Here is a 13,446-nt window from a genome sequence, read left to right on the forward strand (position 1 = left end):
GCTTTTAAGGAGAGCCACAGTCACAGGTCCCAGCTGTGACACTGAGGCTCAGCAGTGTCCCAGCATCAGGTTGTAAATTGGGATCTTTCAAAAACTCCCATGGAAAGCAGAACTCAGGAGCAGCTTTTGATTGCCTCACTGGTAGTGCCAGGTAACTAATGAGAGCTAAAGAGCTGGGGAAAGCCTTTTCTCTTCCATAAAACAAAGCTAATCTTCGTGTTTAGCCCTGCTGGCTCCTTCCCAGCCAACAAGGAGAGGTGGGCTAAAGGGAAAATGGATGCCTCCCCACAAAACTGTGTATTTTGGGTCCCTTTTCAGCTGTGGCTCTTACTGGCAGTTGGGATTTTGCCAAAAAAACTTGTGGAAAACAAGGTGGAACAGGACTGGTGGCTCTGGGGTTGACAGGAGTCACCAGTCCCATGAGCCTTCAGCCTCTATGGGCTAAAAGCAGTACTGGAAATGCTCTCACAAAACTAAAAATCCATTGAAACCAGCTAGAAAAACATACTGGGGCATTTTCAGGCTGCACAGGTAGAGCAGGAAATGTAACTGGATAGAAAAGAGCAAATTCATGGTCTGCCATGGATGTGGTGAGCAGCACTGCTGCTTAATTAACAGGCACTAACAAAGCCAAGAGCAGGTGGGATGGGGTTTGGGGCAACCTGGGCTACTGGAAGGTGTCCCAGGGGTGAGATGGGATGGGCTGGGCTTTAAGGTCCCTTCGAACCCAAACCATTCCAGGATTTCTAGAAGGATCTTAAAATTAACAGTTAAAACCCAACCAACCCCACCCTTGACTCGTAAAACATTCACGTGTTGTTGGGTCATCCTGTTTGAGGGAGACCCTTGCCAAGTCCTGCTTTCTGCCAGGAACTCCTGCAGCCCACAGGGCGACACAGGGGCATGGGAGACCCTCTGGATCTCGGCTGGCTGCAAAGCCACCTTAGGGCTGAGGCACAGGGCAGAGCAGTGGGTGCCATGGAATGCTGTCGTCCCGTGGGGATCCCGTGGAGAAGGGGATTAAAGCCGGGATGAGCAGGGCAGGCTGCACAACACAAGGGGCCAAGGTAATTCCTCTCAGCTAATCCTGTTTGGTTTCCCTTTGTGGGCAGAGAGAGCTCACAAAGACATCAAAGGAAGAGCTTTGCTCCAAAGGAAAACGAGGGGAGCTGTCCCTCGGCCGCTTCGCTGTTAAACATCAACCAGGCGGTGACGGGGCTTGCATGGAGGACATGGATGCAGGAAACAAGGGAGAGGGACACAAAAGGCAGGGCAGAAGGAAAGGGTAAGGCAAAGGAGAAGGGAGATGGCACACAAATCCCACTTGCCTTTCCAAAGGAAAGAAGAATAAAGGAGAAGGGAAGGGGTGAAAGTGGCACCTCTCCAGCGAAATGGGAAAAGTAGATGAAGAAACAAGTGGAGCAGGTGAGAAGGAATAAAATGTGTAGGAGTGAGTGAACCTGCCCTGATCTCCTGCTGCAAAGGGCATTTTGGCATGGCCATACCCTCTCCAAACTGCCTTCTCTTGGAAGAGCCTGCCCAGAGACCAGGCTTAGCTGGGATTGTGTCAAATATGACTCTAAAGCATCCTCAGAAGAAATAAAGCACATGCTGTTCCCCACTTAACCCCAGAGAGGCCAAAGCTCACAACATTCCTGAGGAAACTTAGTGATCATGAAGGAGAAAACTAATAGGAGAACTTACACTTGGTATTATAGGAGGTGTCAGTGTCCCTTTCCGTAACCCTTCCCAGTTAAAGCCTTCGAACCATCTGAAGGGAGGGAAGAATCCAACAGTTAGACATTGGTGGCACAGAAAGAGAAGTAAAGTGCTGCAGCAGTGGGTTTCATTCCCACAGACATTGCCCTCAAATCCCCTCCTTAGCCTTTGGAATTTTCCCTGCCACCTCTGGATCTGTTTTCTGGGACTGGAAAGGAAGTGTGTGTAACAGCCCAGTGGTGATCCCACAGCAAGGGCAGGTTGCCAAGGCTCAGGAGAGCCCTTCCTCACTGGAAGCTGCTCCTTCCCATCCACAGGGTTGATCCCTCCCACATGAGACCCATAATGTCCTTTTTTTCCCATGAAATTGGGTTAGTTCCCAATGTCATGCACGAGGATGTCTCACTCCTGGCTTGGGCACCTCAGCCTTGCTCAAGACGAGCCCTGAGCTGAGCCTTCAACCTGCACATGGAAAGATCCACCCAATCACTTCTGTTGCTTTGGGGATGGAGAAGAGAATGGATGGATGAGATAACCTGTTTTCTGGAATGGGTCTCTCTAACTTGTTCTTATCCCATTCCAGCAGCTTGAAAACTCCTAAGACATCACTTAACAACTCCCATTGGACCAAAAAGGATGATGGATTTGCATTGTGGACACACAGGGGGTTTAGCAGAACACTGAAGTGCCTGTTTCTGTGGGTTGGGCCTGCTGGTAGTGGAGAAGACACTCACTTGTGCTTTTGGATATCCTTCACGCCGTTTTTCAAGTTCCCTAATCTTTCTGATGGATTGTCCCTTTAAAAGGAATAACAAATCAGTTACTTCTTTCATCCTTCTGAACAACTGGACTCTTTGCCAACAGCAGCAAGGTGATTCCATTTCCTCCACTTACCTGCATAGTTTTTTAATTAAATTAGCAGCATTTTTGGCAATCTTCTTTGGAAATTCAATCATGTCTATTCCCCTTAGTATGATGTTATAGGTCTTCATGGGGTCTGGGCCTGAGAAAGGGGGACTTTAGAGGGGAGGGGAAAATAAAGAAGGTTAAAAGCTTGTCTTTACAGCAGCATTGATAAAATACATAGACAGATGAGAAAAGGTAGATGACAATTGGCAATGCTTTGCTTCCCATGATGGTAACCATCCTATGGATGTCAGGGATGCTGCAGGGAAGCACCACTGAGGGAAGTTTTCCAGAGCATCACATGCTAAACCTCTCCTTTCCATGGCAGCCCATGCCCCAAGAGCCCAAGGAACGAGGCTCTGGGCAACACTCACTGGCTGAGTCTCTGTCTGATGTTGGGACATGATTCCAGTGGGGATTAACTGGGCTTCCATCCAGCCCTGAAGGACAAGCAGGCTGAGGTGATGATCCTCTCCCAGCTCCTGCGTCCTGGAAGGGAGCGATGGGGGATGAGCTGAGGAAGTTCCAGGAAGCCACTGCTGCCAACATCAGCAGTAATATCCCAAACATGCAAAATTAAGGAAGGGAAGGGCCCCAAGGCTGGTCTACCTCCTCCTTTCCCTCAGCTGAGTGCAAACCCTTTCCTTCAGCTCGCTCAGGGCCAAAAATGAAGCATTTTGAGTGGCAAAGCAGATGGTGAGGTGCAGCCCAGCACATGCCAGGCCTGCACTGGCCTGGCCTCATCAGGGTGACAAGGGCACAAAGGGTGGGCGGTGGGTGCAGCCCCGATGGCCATACCTGCCAGTCAGCAGCTCATACATTAGGATTCCCAGTGACCAGTAGTCTGCTGAGATGTCATGACCTTTGTTCAGGATGATCTCGGGGGCCACATACTCTGGGGTGCCACAAAAAGTCCATGTTTTCTTTCCAAATCCTATTTTCTTTGCAAAGCCAAAATCAACCTGGGGGAAAAGGAGTGGAGAGAAGGTCAGCCCCGCGCTCTGCTCCTCTTGAAGTGCAGCAAAGCAGAAAGGAGGTCTCCTCGTGGGAATTGCCTCCTCTCTGAAGCCTCCTGGGCTATTCCAGGACCAGGCAAGCAGTGACCTTTGCACTGATTTGTCCTCGTCATGGGAAAGGAAAGTTCTTGGGAGGGGAAGGAGAACAAACAACAGCACTGAGGGTTTCTTGGAGTTGTAAGTTTGTGTCACTCACAGTTCAGGTTGGTTTGTTTTGCTTTTGGTTTTCTTTTAAACTCCCACTGGTAACCTGAGGGCAGGGATAGATGGGATAGTGGGAAGGAATTGTTGGCTGTGAGGGTGGGCAGGCCCTGGCACAGGCTGGGCAGAGAAGCTGTGGCTGCCCCATCCCTGGGAGTGTCCAAGGCCAGGTTGGACAGGGCTTGGAGCAGCCTGGGCTGGTGGGAGGTGTCCCTGCCTGTGGCAGGGGTGGCACTGGACGGCTTTAGGGTCCCTCCCCACCCAACCCACTCCATGATTCCACAATTTAGGTTCAACACTGACCATTTTGGCACCTTTTGACAGGTTAGATTTTCCCTCCCACTCTACAGTGTGATGCAATAAAGTGTCCTCCCAATTTGCTTGAGGCTGTTGGGATGTGCTGGCGAGCTCATAAACCCCAGAGTGCCATTGGGAAGCACGGAATATTAGATTATTCTGGGAAGGGAAGCCCCTGGGGACTGGGTAGAGCTCAGATAACAGAGTCCCTGCACTCCCTGATGTCCCCGCTGCCCTCCTGGCCCACAGCCATGGTCTGTAGCCCACTGTCCCTGGAGGGCTCTGAGAGATGCTCCTACACCTTGTGCTTGGTCAGGAGTTCACATGGTCACAGTCCCACAAGGGATCTGCAACACTTGTGCCATCATGGATGTGGTTCAGGGAGATCAACATGTCTAAGGAACCAGTTGAGATCCAGCTCCAGATGCTCCTGGTGTGGGGAGGACAGTCTTGTATCTCATCATCCTCTATCATCTGACACCTTGCTGGAACCCCCAGCTTTAGGAAGTTTAATTTCACAGACAGTTCTGGTCTCTTCAGCTCTACCTTTTACTGTTTTCTTGAAGTGTTAAGAGCTTAATTTCACAGAAAATCCTAAGCTGGAAGGGACTCACAAGGAAATCCTGTCAAGGATAAACTCTGATGTCATTCATTTGGTGGCACACAGTGGCTGCCACCGGGCCAGCAAGGTCCATGATGAGGGTCTGAGTTATCCTGGATGCTCACACCACTCCCCAGCCCCCAAAGAGTCCCCAGTCAGAGGCACAGAGCCCTTGGCCTGCCATGACTCTCACCAGCCCCTCCTGGACACAGCTCCTGCCCTTCACTGGTGGCCTCTCAATGACCCACAGCCCCCAGCACCTTTCACCAAGGAAGTCTTTCCTCTTTCCATAATCCTTCCTTGCCATGGCAGGGCCACGATTCACATTTCCATTAGGAACAACATTTTAATTCCTTACACACAGAATGTGCAAAATCTGTTTCCCCACTCCCCTGTCCCACTCACACTTGACAACAACCATTTTCAAGCTCTTTTAGTCCTTCAGTAGCTCCAAACCAGCTGGGTGGGTTTCTCCCCATGCTCTTTCCTAAACATTTCAGGAGCACAGCTCTGAACTTCCAGCCCTTTCCAGCTCAACCAAACCCTGAGCCCAGCTGGAGGTTGGGAAAACCCCCTGGCCCTGATCTCATCTCAGCATCTGCTGGTGGCCACCAGAGACAGGACCCCGGCCTGGGTGGACTTTCTGGCTAAACCCAGGTCTGCTCTTCCCCAGCACCTCCTGTCCTGGTGGCAGTGGTGACCCTTCCTGGCACTCACCAGTTTGGCATAACCTCGGTGATCCAGAATGAGGTTTTCTGGCTTGAGGTCCCGATAAATGATCCCTTTGGAATGCAAATAGGCAAAAGCTTCCACCACACACGCCGTGTAGAACCTGGTCGTGGAGTCCTCAAATGAACCTCTGTCGGACAGGAGGGAGGGGAAGGGGATAAAGCCATTGGAGGAACCCCTGGGAAGGGGATCCCTCCCATGTGGACTTCACTCTTTATCTTAAAATATACGCACAATAAAATATATTAAAAATATGTATCTGATAAAATATCTATCCAATTCTCTAGAATCACTCTAATGCCTGGAAAGTGCTTGTTTATATATCAATTTATACATCAATTTAATTGCATTTCCCTTTTAGCATCTTTGCCTTCACCCCACCTTCCCATACTTATATTTTTTCTATAATTCAGAATATAATGAATAATAAATCTTTGGTTTTATTCCGTAATTTAGAAATACATCTTACAAATCATTATCTAGTCAGCAATAGGTTTTTTTTTAAATTCAAATCTTTGGCTTTGGGATACTCAAGCTTTTCTGAGTCATGAAGTATTAATGTCCCTACAGGAGACAAAAGGCAGAGCAATCACAGCTGCTGGGGCTTCAAGTGCTGAACTGCAAGCTCAGCATCAAGTGGACTTTCGGATCCTGGTTCCAGCACCAGTTTGCAACCAGTTCCCCAGAGCAAACCCTGTCCCTCTGCCTGCTGGGAGGGGTGGTGGGAGCTGGCTGAGCTGGGGACAGTGTCTAAGCTAGGTGGCAGCAGAAGCCCAGCTTAGATCCCAGAGAGCTAAAGATGAGACCATCAGGCTCTGCCCAAAGGGTGTGACAAACCCAACCCAGCACCTGCTCACTTGGCCACAGTCCTTGTCTCAGTGGGCCACAGAAGGCTGCAAAAAAGGTGGTCCAGGGGATGAAAAGAGAATTTCATCTTTGTTTTCCCATCAATCTTTCCAAATTGAATGGAATGACCTTCCAGTGAGGAGCCCAGTACATGGTTACAATCCCTGCATCTCCTCCTGCCCAACCTGCCACCCCCACCCCGAATGCCCCAAGGTCAGATCCTTCCAGGGCAGGAAATGCCAGGCCCACGCTGCCCTGGGCACTGCAGCCTGTGGGATGTTATTCCATGCTTTCCTAACTAGTTTTTTCCACAGCACTTCTCCATCCCCATGGAATGGAGCTCCTGGCAGGGTGTGGGTTTCATGTCTGGGCAGTGCCCTGGTGGGATATGGGCTTCCTGGGCTACCAGCCCCTGCAGAACCCTTGAGCTCCTCCTGTTCATCACTGTCCTACCTGCCTGGGCTGTAAATAATGAGAAATAATAACAGATATTATTTCTGGCAGTGTCTCTGGGGCACACGTGGGTGGTCCCAGTCACAGAGTGGGGGCAGTGGAGCAAACACAGCGATGAAAACAGCTCTGTGATTTAAGAACTGTGACATCAGAAGGATGTGGAGCTGCTGGAGCAGGTCCAGAGGAGGCCCCAGAGATGCTCCAAGGGCTGGATCCCTCTGCTCTGGAGCCAGGCTGGGAGAGCTGGGGCAGCTCACCTGGAGAAGAGAAGGCTCCAGGGACACCTGAGAGCCCCTGCCAGGGCCTAAAGAGGCTCTGGGAGAGCTGGAAAGGGACTGGGGACAAGAGATGGAGGGACAGGACAAGGGGAATGGCTTCCCACTGCCAGAGGGCAGGGACAGATGGAATAGTGGGAAGGAATTGCTGGCTGTGAGGGTGGACAGGCCCTGGCACAGGTTGGGCAGAGAAGCTGTGGCTGCCCCATCCCTGGGAGTGTCCAAGGCCAGGTTGGACAGGGCTTGGAGCAGCCTGGGCTGGTGGGAGGTGTCCCTGCCCATGGCAGGGGGTGGGATGGGATGATCTTTAAATTCCCTTCCAACCAAACCATCCTATGATTCTGTCATATTAGAAAACATTCCCATTTATAGGAGAATGGTTTCTTCCAACTCACCTGTCCCTGAGAATTGTCCAGAGCTCTCCCCCCAGACAGGCTTCCATCAGCATGTACAGGTACTTGCTGTCCTTGAAGGTCCTGTAGAGCCTGTGGTTGGCAAACCAGAAAAACACAACTCAATCTCTTGCCCAAGTGCAGGCACCAAATGTTCCAGACTGGGTGGCAGGGCTGGGTTTGGGGTTGGACTGGAGGATCTTTGAGGTCCTTCCCAACCTGAACAATTCTCTGGTTCTGTGATTCATCCTCAGGAAGCACCACAAGACTAAGGGGAGCCCAAAAATTGAAGGAGATCATTTGAACACCTGTTTTCAGGTGGGACATATTCAGCATCCCTGTGGTGAAGAGTCTCACGGAGCTCAGAAGAAAAGTTTCCCACTCCTCCAGGTGTTCCATATGGAATGGGCCATGATAATATTACATTATTGAGTATTATTTTTAAAATAATAAACATTAATGTTATTATTCTTATTATTATAGCATAATAATTGTATCATCATATCATTATATTACTATTATATATAATAATATAAAATTATTAGATATACAATTATTATATTTAATATTACTATATTGTATTATGTTTATATATGTGTTTAATTATATTAAATAAAAGAAACTATGGAAAAAAACCCAGAGAATTCTTCTTTTTACTTAATTTTAACGTTGAGTTGCTTTGCTATGTGTGGCCATATCCATTCAGGCTTCCAGCCTGGAAACTGGGAAGGTTTAAATATTAATTAAAAAAATCCAAGCTCTCCAGCAAAGGGACTGCTGAGGGATCCTCTGACATGGTGCAATTCTGCATTCCTGGCAGCTTCCAAGAGTTAATCTTGGAAGTGAATCTGCTCAGGGCTCATCAATGGGGGAAACATTCTGTGGGTAAAAGGGACTATTTTCAGCCACAACAAAATCTGAGGGAGAAAAAAAAAATCTGTGCTTCAGTTCCTTCTTTACTCTGGTATTATTGTTTTATATTATTATTTCCTTCCTCTGTGTTGACTTTTAAAACCTCAGTTATAACATGGCCATTATATGTATGTGTATATATAGATTTAACCATATAACTACATAAATATATATAGATATATAGTTACACATATATATATATATATAAAACCAAAGGGCAGCTCTAACTGAGCATTACCTAAAATTTATGGGTTTAACAAAAAAACCAAACAAACAACCACACATTTCCTGCCAGTTGGCCAAAATATAATTTATCTTAATAAACATTTCATCTACATTAAGGTTTACAGAAACCTTCAGGAATGCAAAATGTGAGCAATTCCATATTTTTAATTGTTTGGTAATTAAAATGCTACTGCAGCACTTTTCTTTAGTTAAGACAGACCTGCTCTGCTAAACATTTTCTGGGCTAAAATGTGCAGATAAAAAACCCAGTCAAATATTATTTATCACCTCTCATGGAAGCCCAAGCTTTATACACGATGAAAGGGCATTTTTGGGGGGCAGATCAAACAGTCTGAAGTTTGAAATGTCACAATATTTAAATGCCTTTTTCATTTATTTCCTTATTCATCTCAGTATTTGCAGCCAGCCAGTGCTCAGCACTTGCTTGGCCCCTGCCCAAACCCAGAGCATTTTGGTCTTTGAGCTTCTGAGTTTATCTAAGATTCCTTATCACAGATTTTTTAATGCACAGGTTCATGATGCATTAAGAAAACAATCCAGTTCTTTGGGAATTTTGTCTTTCCTGTTCTGATATTCCTGATATCTTTGCTCCAGGATCATTTTAAACCCACCTTTCACTCACTATCTCAAAACTTGATGAATCTATTGAAGTGTTAAAATTTCTGTCCACAGCACCTGGAAAAACATGATCCCACCTGGCCCCAAAAAGGGGAATATGCAGGTTAGAAAGAATTCCAGGAGAGAAATCACAGGACAACTTCAAATCCCCCTGTATGTGCATGAGGAGAAGTGAGGGGGGGAAGCAGACACTGAGTTTGATAAATAGGTGTTTTTTAGCAACAGGAAAAGGCTGGACCTTTGGACTTAGAAAGTCCCTTCCCAGTGGGGGATTCCAAATATATTTGAAATATATGGGGTATTAAATACAGTTCAGGGAGGGCTGTGGCTGTAAAGGGGGGAATTACTGCAGGACATGGGAGGAGAAGACCTGCAGCTGACACATCCTTGTTTTCCTTGCCTGCTGAAAGGATGAGAAGTGGGAATGAGGGAGTATTGAATTTATCAGCCACGGATATCAGTGGCTCCATTAAGAAATACTTGCAGGCTGAGGCTTTATTTAGAAGGAGATATTTCTGGCCATGGTGGTAACTGTCCCTCTGCTTGGACACCTCCCTTTGCATCCCCATCCCCAGACAGCTCAGGCTTCCAAAAATCACTCCATGGGCTGAAATAGCCCCAGGGTATATGTTTGGCTCTGGCCAAGGGACTGGGCCGTGTCTGGGAATCCAACCCAGTCCCACCGGGAAGGGCCAATGAGGGTGTCACCTGCAGTTGTCACCCATGAATCAGAGCTGGAGCCACAAGCTCTGGGGAATCCCAGGGATCAGTGGGAAGGAAACACCCCCTCAGCCACCCTGTGCTTGCCTTGGCATTTCCCACAGGGTTTGGTTTCACCCCTGGGTTTGTCACTCCAGAGCTATTTCTGGGAGTGGGGATGATCCGCCGGCAAAAGGCACCTCTGAGGGGGGATGAAACTCCCTGGGCTTGGGTGCCCTTTCACGTGGCTCCAGCCTGGTGACATGCCAGAGATCCTCACCATCCACTGCTCTCAGCATGACCCCAGCATGGAAAGAGCCACCTCTCCCTCCTGCTGACAGACAGTCCCAGTCCTTGAGGAGTCAGAGAATGTCAGCACTGGGGTGGAAACAACCGAAAATGCCTGGCACCTGATTTTATTCCAAGAACCACATCTGGTTCAGTTTGGGGCAGGAATTCCTGGCTGTGAGGGTGGGCAGGCCCTGGCACAGGTTGGGCAGAGAAGCTGTGGCTGCCCCATCCCTGGGAGTGTCCAAGGCCAGGCTGGACAGGGCTTGGAGCAGCCTGGGCTGGTGGGAGGTGTCCCTGCTCATGGCAGGGGGTGGAATGAGCTGCGATTTAAGCTCCCTTCCAACCCAAACAATGCTGGGATTCCATGATTCTGGAGCTTCACTGCTCTGGAGACAGGCTGGGAGATCTGGGGGGGTCACCTGGAGAAGAGAAGGCTCCAGAGACACCTGAGAGCCCCTTCCAGAGTCCAAAGGTACTCCACGAGAGCTGAAGAGGGACTGGGGACAAGGGATGGAGGGACAGGACACAGGGAATGCCTTCCTAGTGTCAGAGGGCAGGGACAGATGGGACATTGGGAAGGAATTGTTGGCTGTGAGGGTGGGCAGGCCCTGGCACAGGTTGGGCAGAGAAGCTGTGGCTGCCCCATCCCTGGGAGTGTCCAAGGCCAGGCTGGACAAGGCTTGGAGCAGCCTGGGCTGGTGGGAGGTGTCCCTGCCCAGGGCAGGGGTGTTGGAATGAGACAATCTTGTAGGTCCCTTCCAACCCAAACCAATCTGGGATATATATACATGGAGCATCCCCCACCAGCATCAGCAAACTCTGCCCAGGCTGCCTCAAAGCCCCCTGGGCACAACAACAGGGCCAACACAAACCAGCTAAGACAGCAGCTGGCTTGGGTGGACGTTCCCCATGGGAAGAGCAATCTTCTGTTGGCCTGGAGAAGACCTCATTCCATGCTCCAGCTGTGCAGTCCCTGGCAGGGAGGCTGTGTCTGGGCTGTCCGTGGGTGGTTTCCCAGGGGGCTGGCAGGGTGTGCCAGGTGGGGGGTGTTGGTACCTCACGATGAAGTCAGAGTGGGCGCTCTGCATGATCTGCTTCTCGGAGCGGATGTGCTCCTGCTGCCGCGTGTCCACAATGTGCCGCTTCTTCAGGATCTTCATGGCAAACGTCTTGGCCTCCTCGCTCTTCAGCTGCACCTTGGGCACAGCAGGGCACAGGGGTGAGGAACTGGGCACACAGTGAGACCCACCCTTCCAGTGACCCCACCACTAACCCAGCAACTCCTCTGGCACAACCCAGATCTGTAAAACTTGGCTTCCTGCCAGCACTTCCACAACGCCATATTTATAGGGAAAACCCAACTGTTGGTGTTGCCCCTGGGCCAGGAGATGTTGCTGGTGAAGCTTTCTGTCCTAGTTCAGCAGGTGGGACCAGTTTATCCCTGTGTGGGTGTGACCAAAGCTGGGCATTCCAAACCCTCTGGGCCATTGCCCAGCAACTGTTCCCAATGGCCCATTGGCAGCAGCTGCCCAGGGCACAGCTGAGCCCTCAGGCTGGGAGCTGGCTGGGAAAGAAGCCTGGCAGAGGAGCTGGGAGAACTGCCCTGCAGGGACTCCTTGGCACCTCCACACCCACCTGAGGGCTCAGCTCTGCTCAGGGGACAGCAACCATTCCAAAATCCCCCCTGACTGCCAGAGTCAGATCCCCCAGTGTGGAACTCCCTGCCCTGGGGGAGGCACTGGGGGCTCCCACCCAAACCTGAGGGGAGAGAAGTTTGGGCTTTGGGGACTTCTGGGACCACTCATTGGATCCAGAGGAGGAGCAGACCCTGGACAGGAGGAGCCCACCACTCTCCACCAGACTGTGCCATCATCTGCACCAACAGGTTTGTCCCTTCCTTTTCCTTTGGACTTGGGGGAACCACGTGGGGCTCAGCACAGGGGCCACCAAACCCCCCTGTGTTTGTGCCCCAGGGGGTGGGTTACACTGCTGGGGTTGGGGGTTAAACCCAATTTCTCTTTGTGCCATTGCATTTATTGTAATATTGTTATTAAATTGTAACTCTGACTCATAATCTCACTCGTGGTGGGTTCGTTTCTCCTGCCACTTTACTTTTAAACCCAGCACTTTCCCAGCCCCTTTTCCCAAGGCTGACAGCAGCTGTGCCACTCTGGCAGGGAATCCCAGCCCTGGGATGTTGGCAGAGGGCGAGCAGAGCTGGCTTTTCTTTGGCACGGCCCCATCACGTCTTTGCTTTTAACCTTCAGCCTCCCCGGGCTATTTTGAGCCTGGTGCCCCTGCTGGGGCTGGCAGGAGTTGTTTGCTTGTTGGCTGGGGTAACCCTGGTAACTCCTGAACCCAAGGCCAGCTGGATGGTGGCCACCCCTCCCATCCTGGCCAACCCTCCCAGTCAGCTCTGAAGGAGAAAGAAGCCTCATCACTGACCTCTCAGGCCCCTTAATTTGCTGAATGCCCCCACTCACAATAATGCTGCCTGTGAAATGCTTTTCCTCCTTCATAGTAAGAGGTGCCATCTGGCACCTTCTATTTTGGTTTCTGTGTAGGAATTTGGCTTCTGCCAGCAGAGAAGCAGCTTGTCTGTCGTCAGGTCCCAGCAGAAACCCATTCTGCCTCTCAGGTGCGGAGACAACATCACAGTTTCTTTAACATAATATCTATTTTTACAGTGTTTTGGTAACAGAAACGTGGGTTATATGAGACATGGCACCACAGAATGTCTTGAGCTGGAAGGGACCCAGCAGGATCATCCAGGACACCCCAACAATCCCACCCTGTGCCTGAGGGCATTGTCCAAACCTTCCACCACCCTTTGGCCACCTTGAATAGTTTCTTACCCAACTCCTTTCATGGACTCCTTGATGTCCATGGCATGATTCAGGGGGCAGGGGATGTGCCAGGAGGGTTGGTACCCTCAGCATTCCCTCTTTGTCGTATCTCCACCTGGGATCCTGATGCCCCCAAGGACACTCAGAGCTTAAGGAAATCAACCCCAGAAGGTTGGCCCTCAGGTGGCAAAGGCATTTCCACCACCAAGCCTAAAGAACTGAGATCCACCCATCTATGGCCAAAGTTTTCATCATGAAACTCTTTTTTATATGTATTTATCCTGAAATCCTACAGGAGGATACAAACTCTTTCAGATGTAAAATAGGAATTTTTGTCCCTCCAAAACACAGGAAAATGAACTAAATAGGGAGTGTGGTTGAAATCCAAACACCATCTCA

At 49.8% G+C, this 13,446-nt stretch overlaps 1 protein-coding gene across 4 annotated transcripts in view; it reads right to left on the reverse strand.

The window, feature by feature from the left end:
- PRKG1 (protein kinase cGMP-dependent 1) overlaps positions 1-13,446 on the reverse strand; it is a 341,078-nt gene that overhangs the window by 5,792 nt on the left and 321,840 nt on the right. For 3 of the 4 annotated variants that reach the window (XM_071563624.1, XM_071563622.1, XM_071563625.1), the window contains 7 exons: positions 11,258-11,397; positions 7,439-7,528; positions 5,458-5,599; positions 3,424-3,587; positions 2,614-2,736; positions 2,454-2,516; positions 1,705-1,771 (listed from right to left, as the gene is read on the reverse strand). In XM_071563624.1, the coding sequence (XP_071419725.1) occupies positions 1,705-1,771; positions 2,454-2,516; positions 2,614-2,736; positions 3,424-3,587; positions 5,458-5,599; positions 7,439-7,528; positions 11,258-11,397 (789 nt within the window). The remainder of the gene's footprint in view (positions 1-1,704; positions 1,772-2,453; positions 2,517-2,613; positions 2,737-3,423; positions 3,588-5,457; positions 5,600-7,438; positions 7,529-11,257; positions 11,398-13,446) is intronic. The other variant, XM_071563623.1, reaches the window with a different exon arrangement.

The sequence above is a fragment of the Pithys albifrons genome, chromosome 9 (genome assembly GCF_047495875.1).
Source record: "Pithys albifrons albifrons isolate INPA30051 chromosome 9, PitAlb_v1, whole genome shotgun sequence".
Classification (NCBI taxonomy): domain Eukaryota; kingdom Metazoa; phylum Chordata; class Aves; order Passeriformes; family Thamnophilidae; genus Pithys; species Pithys albifrons.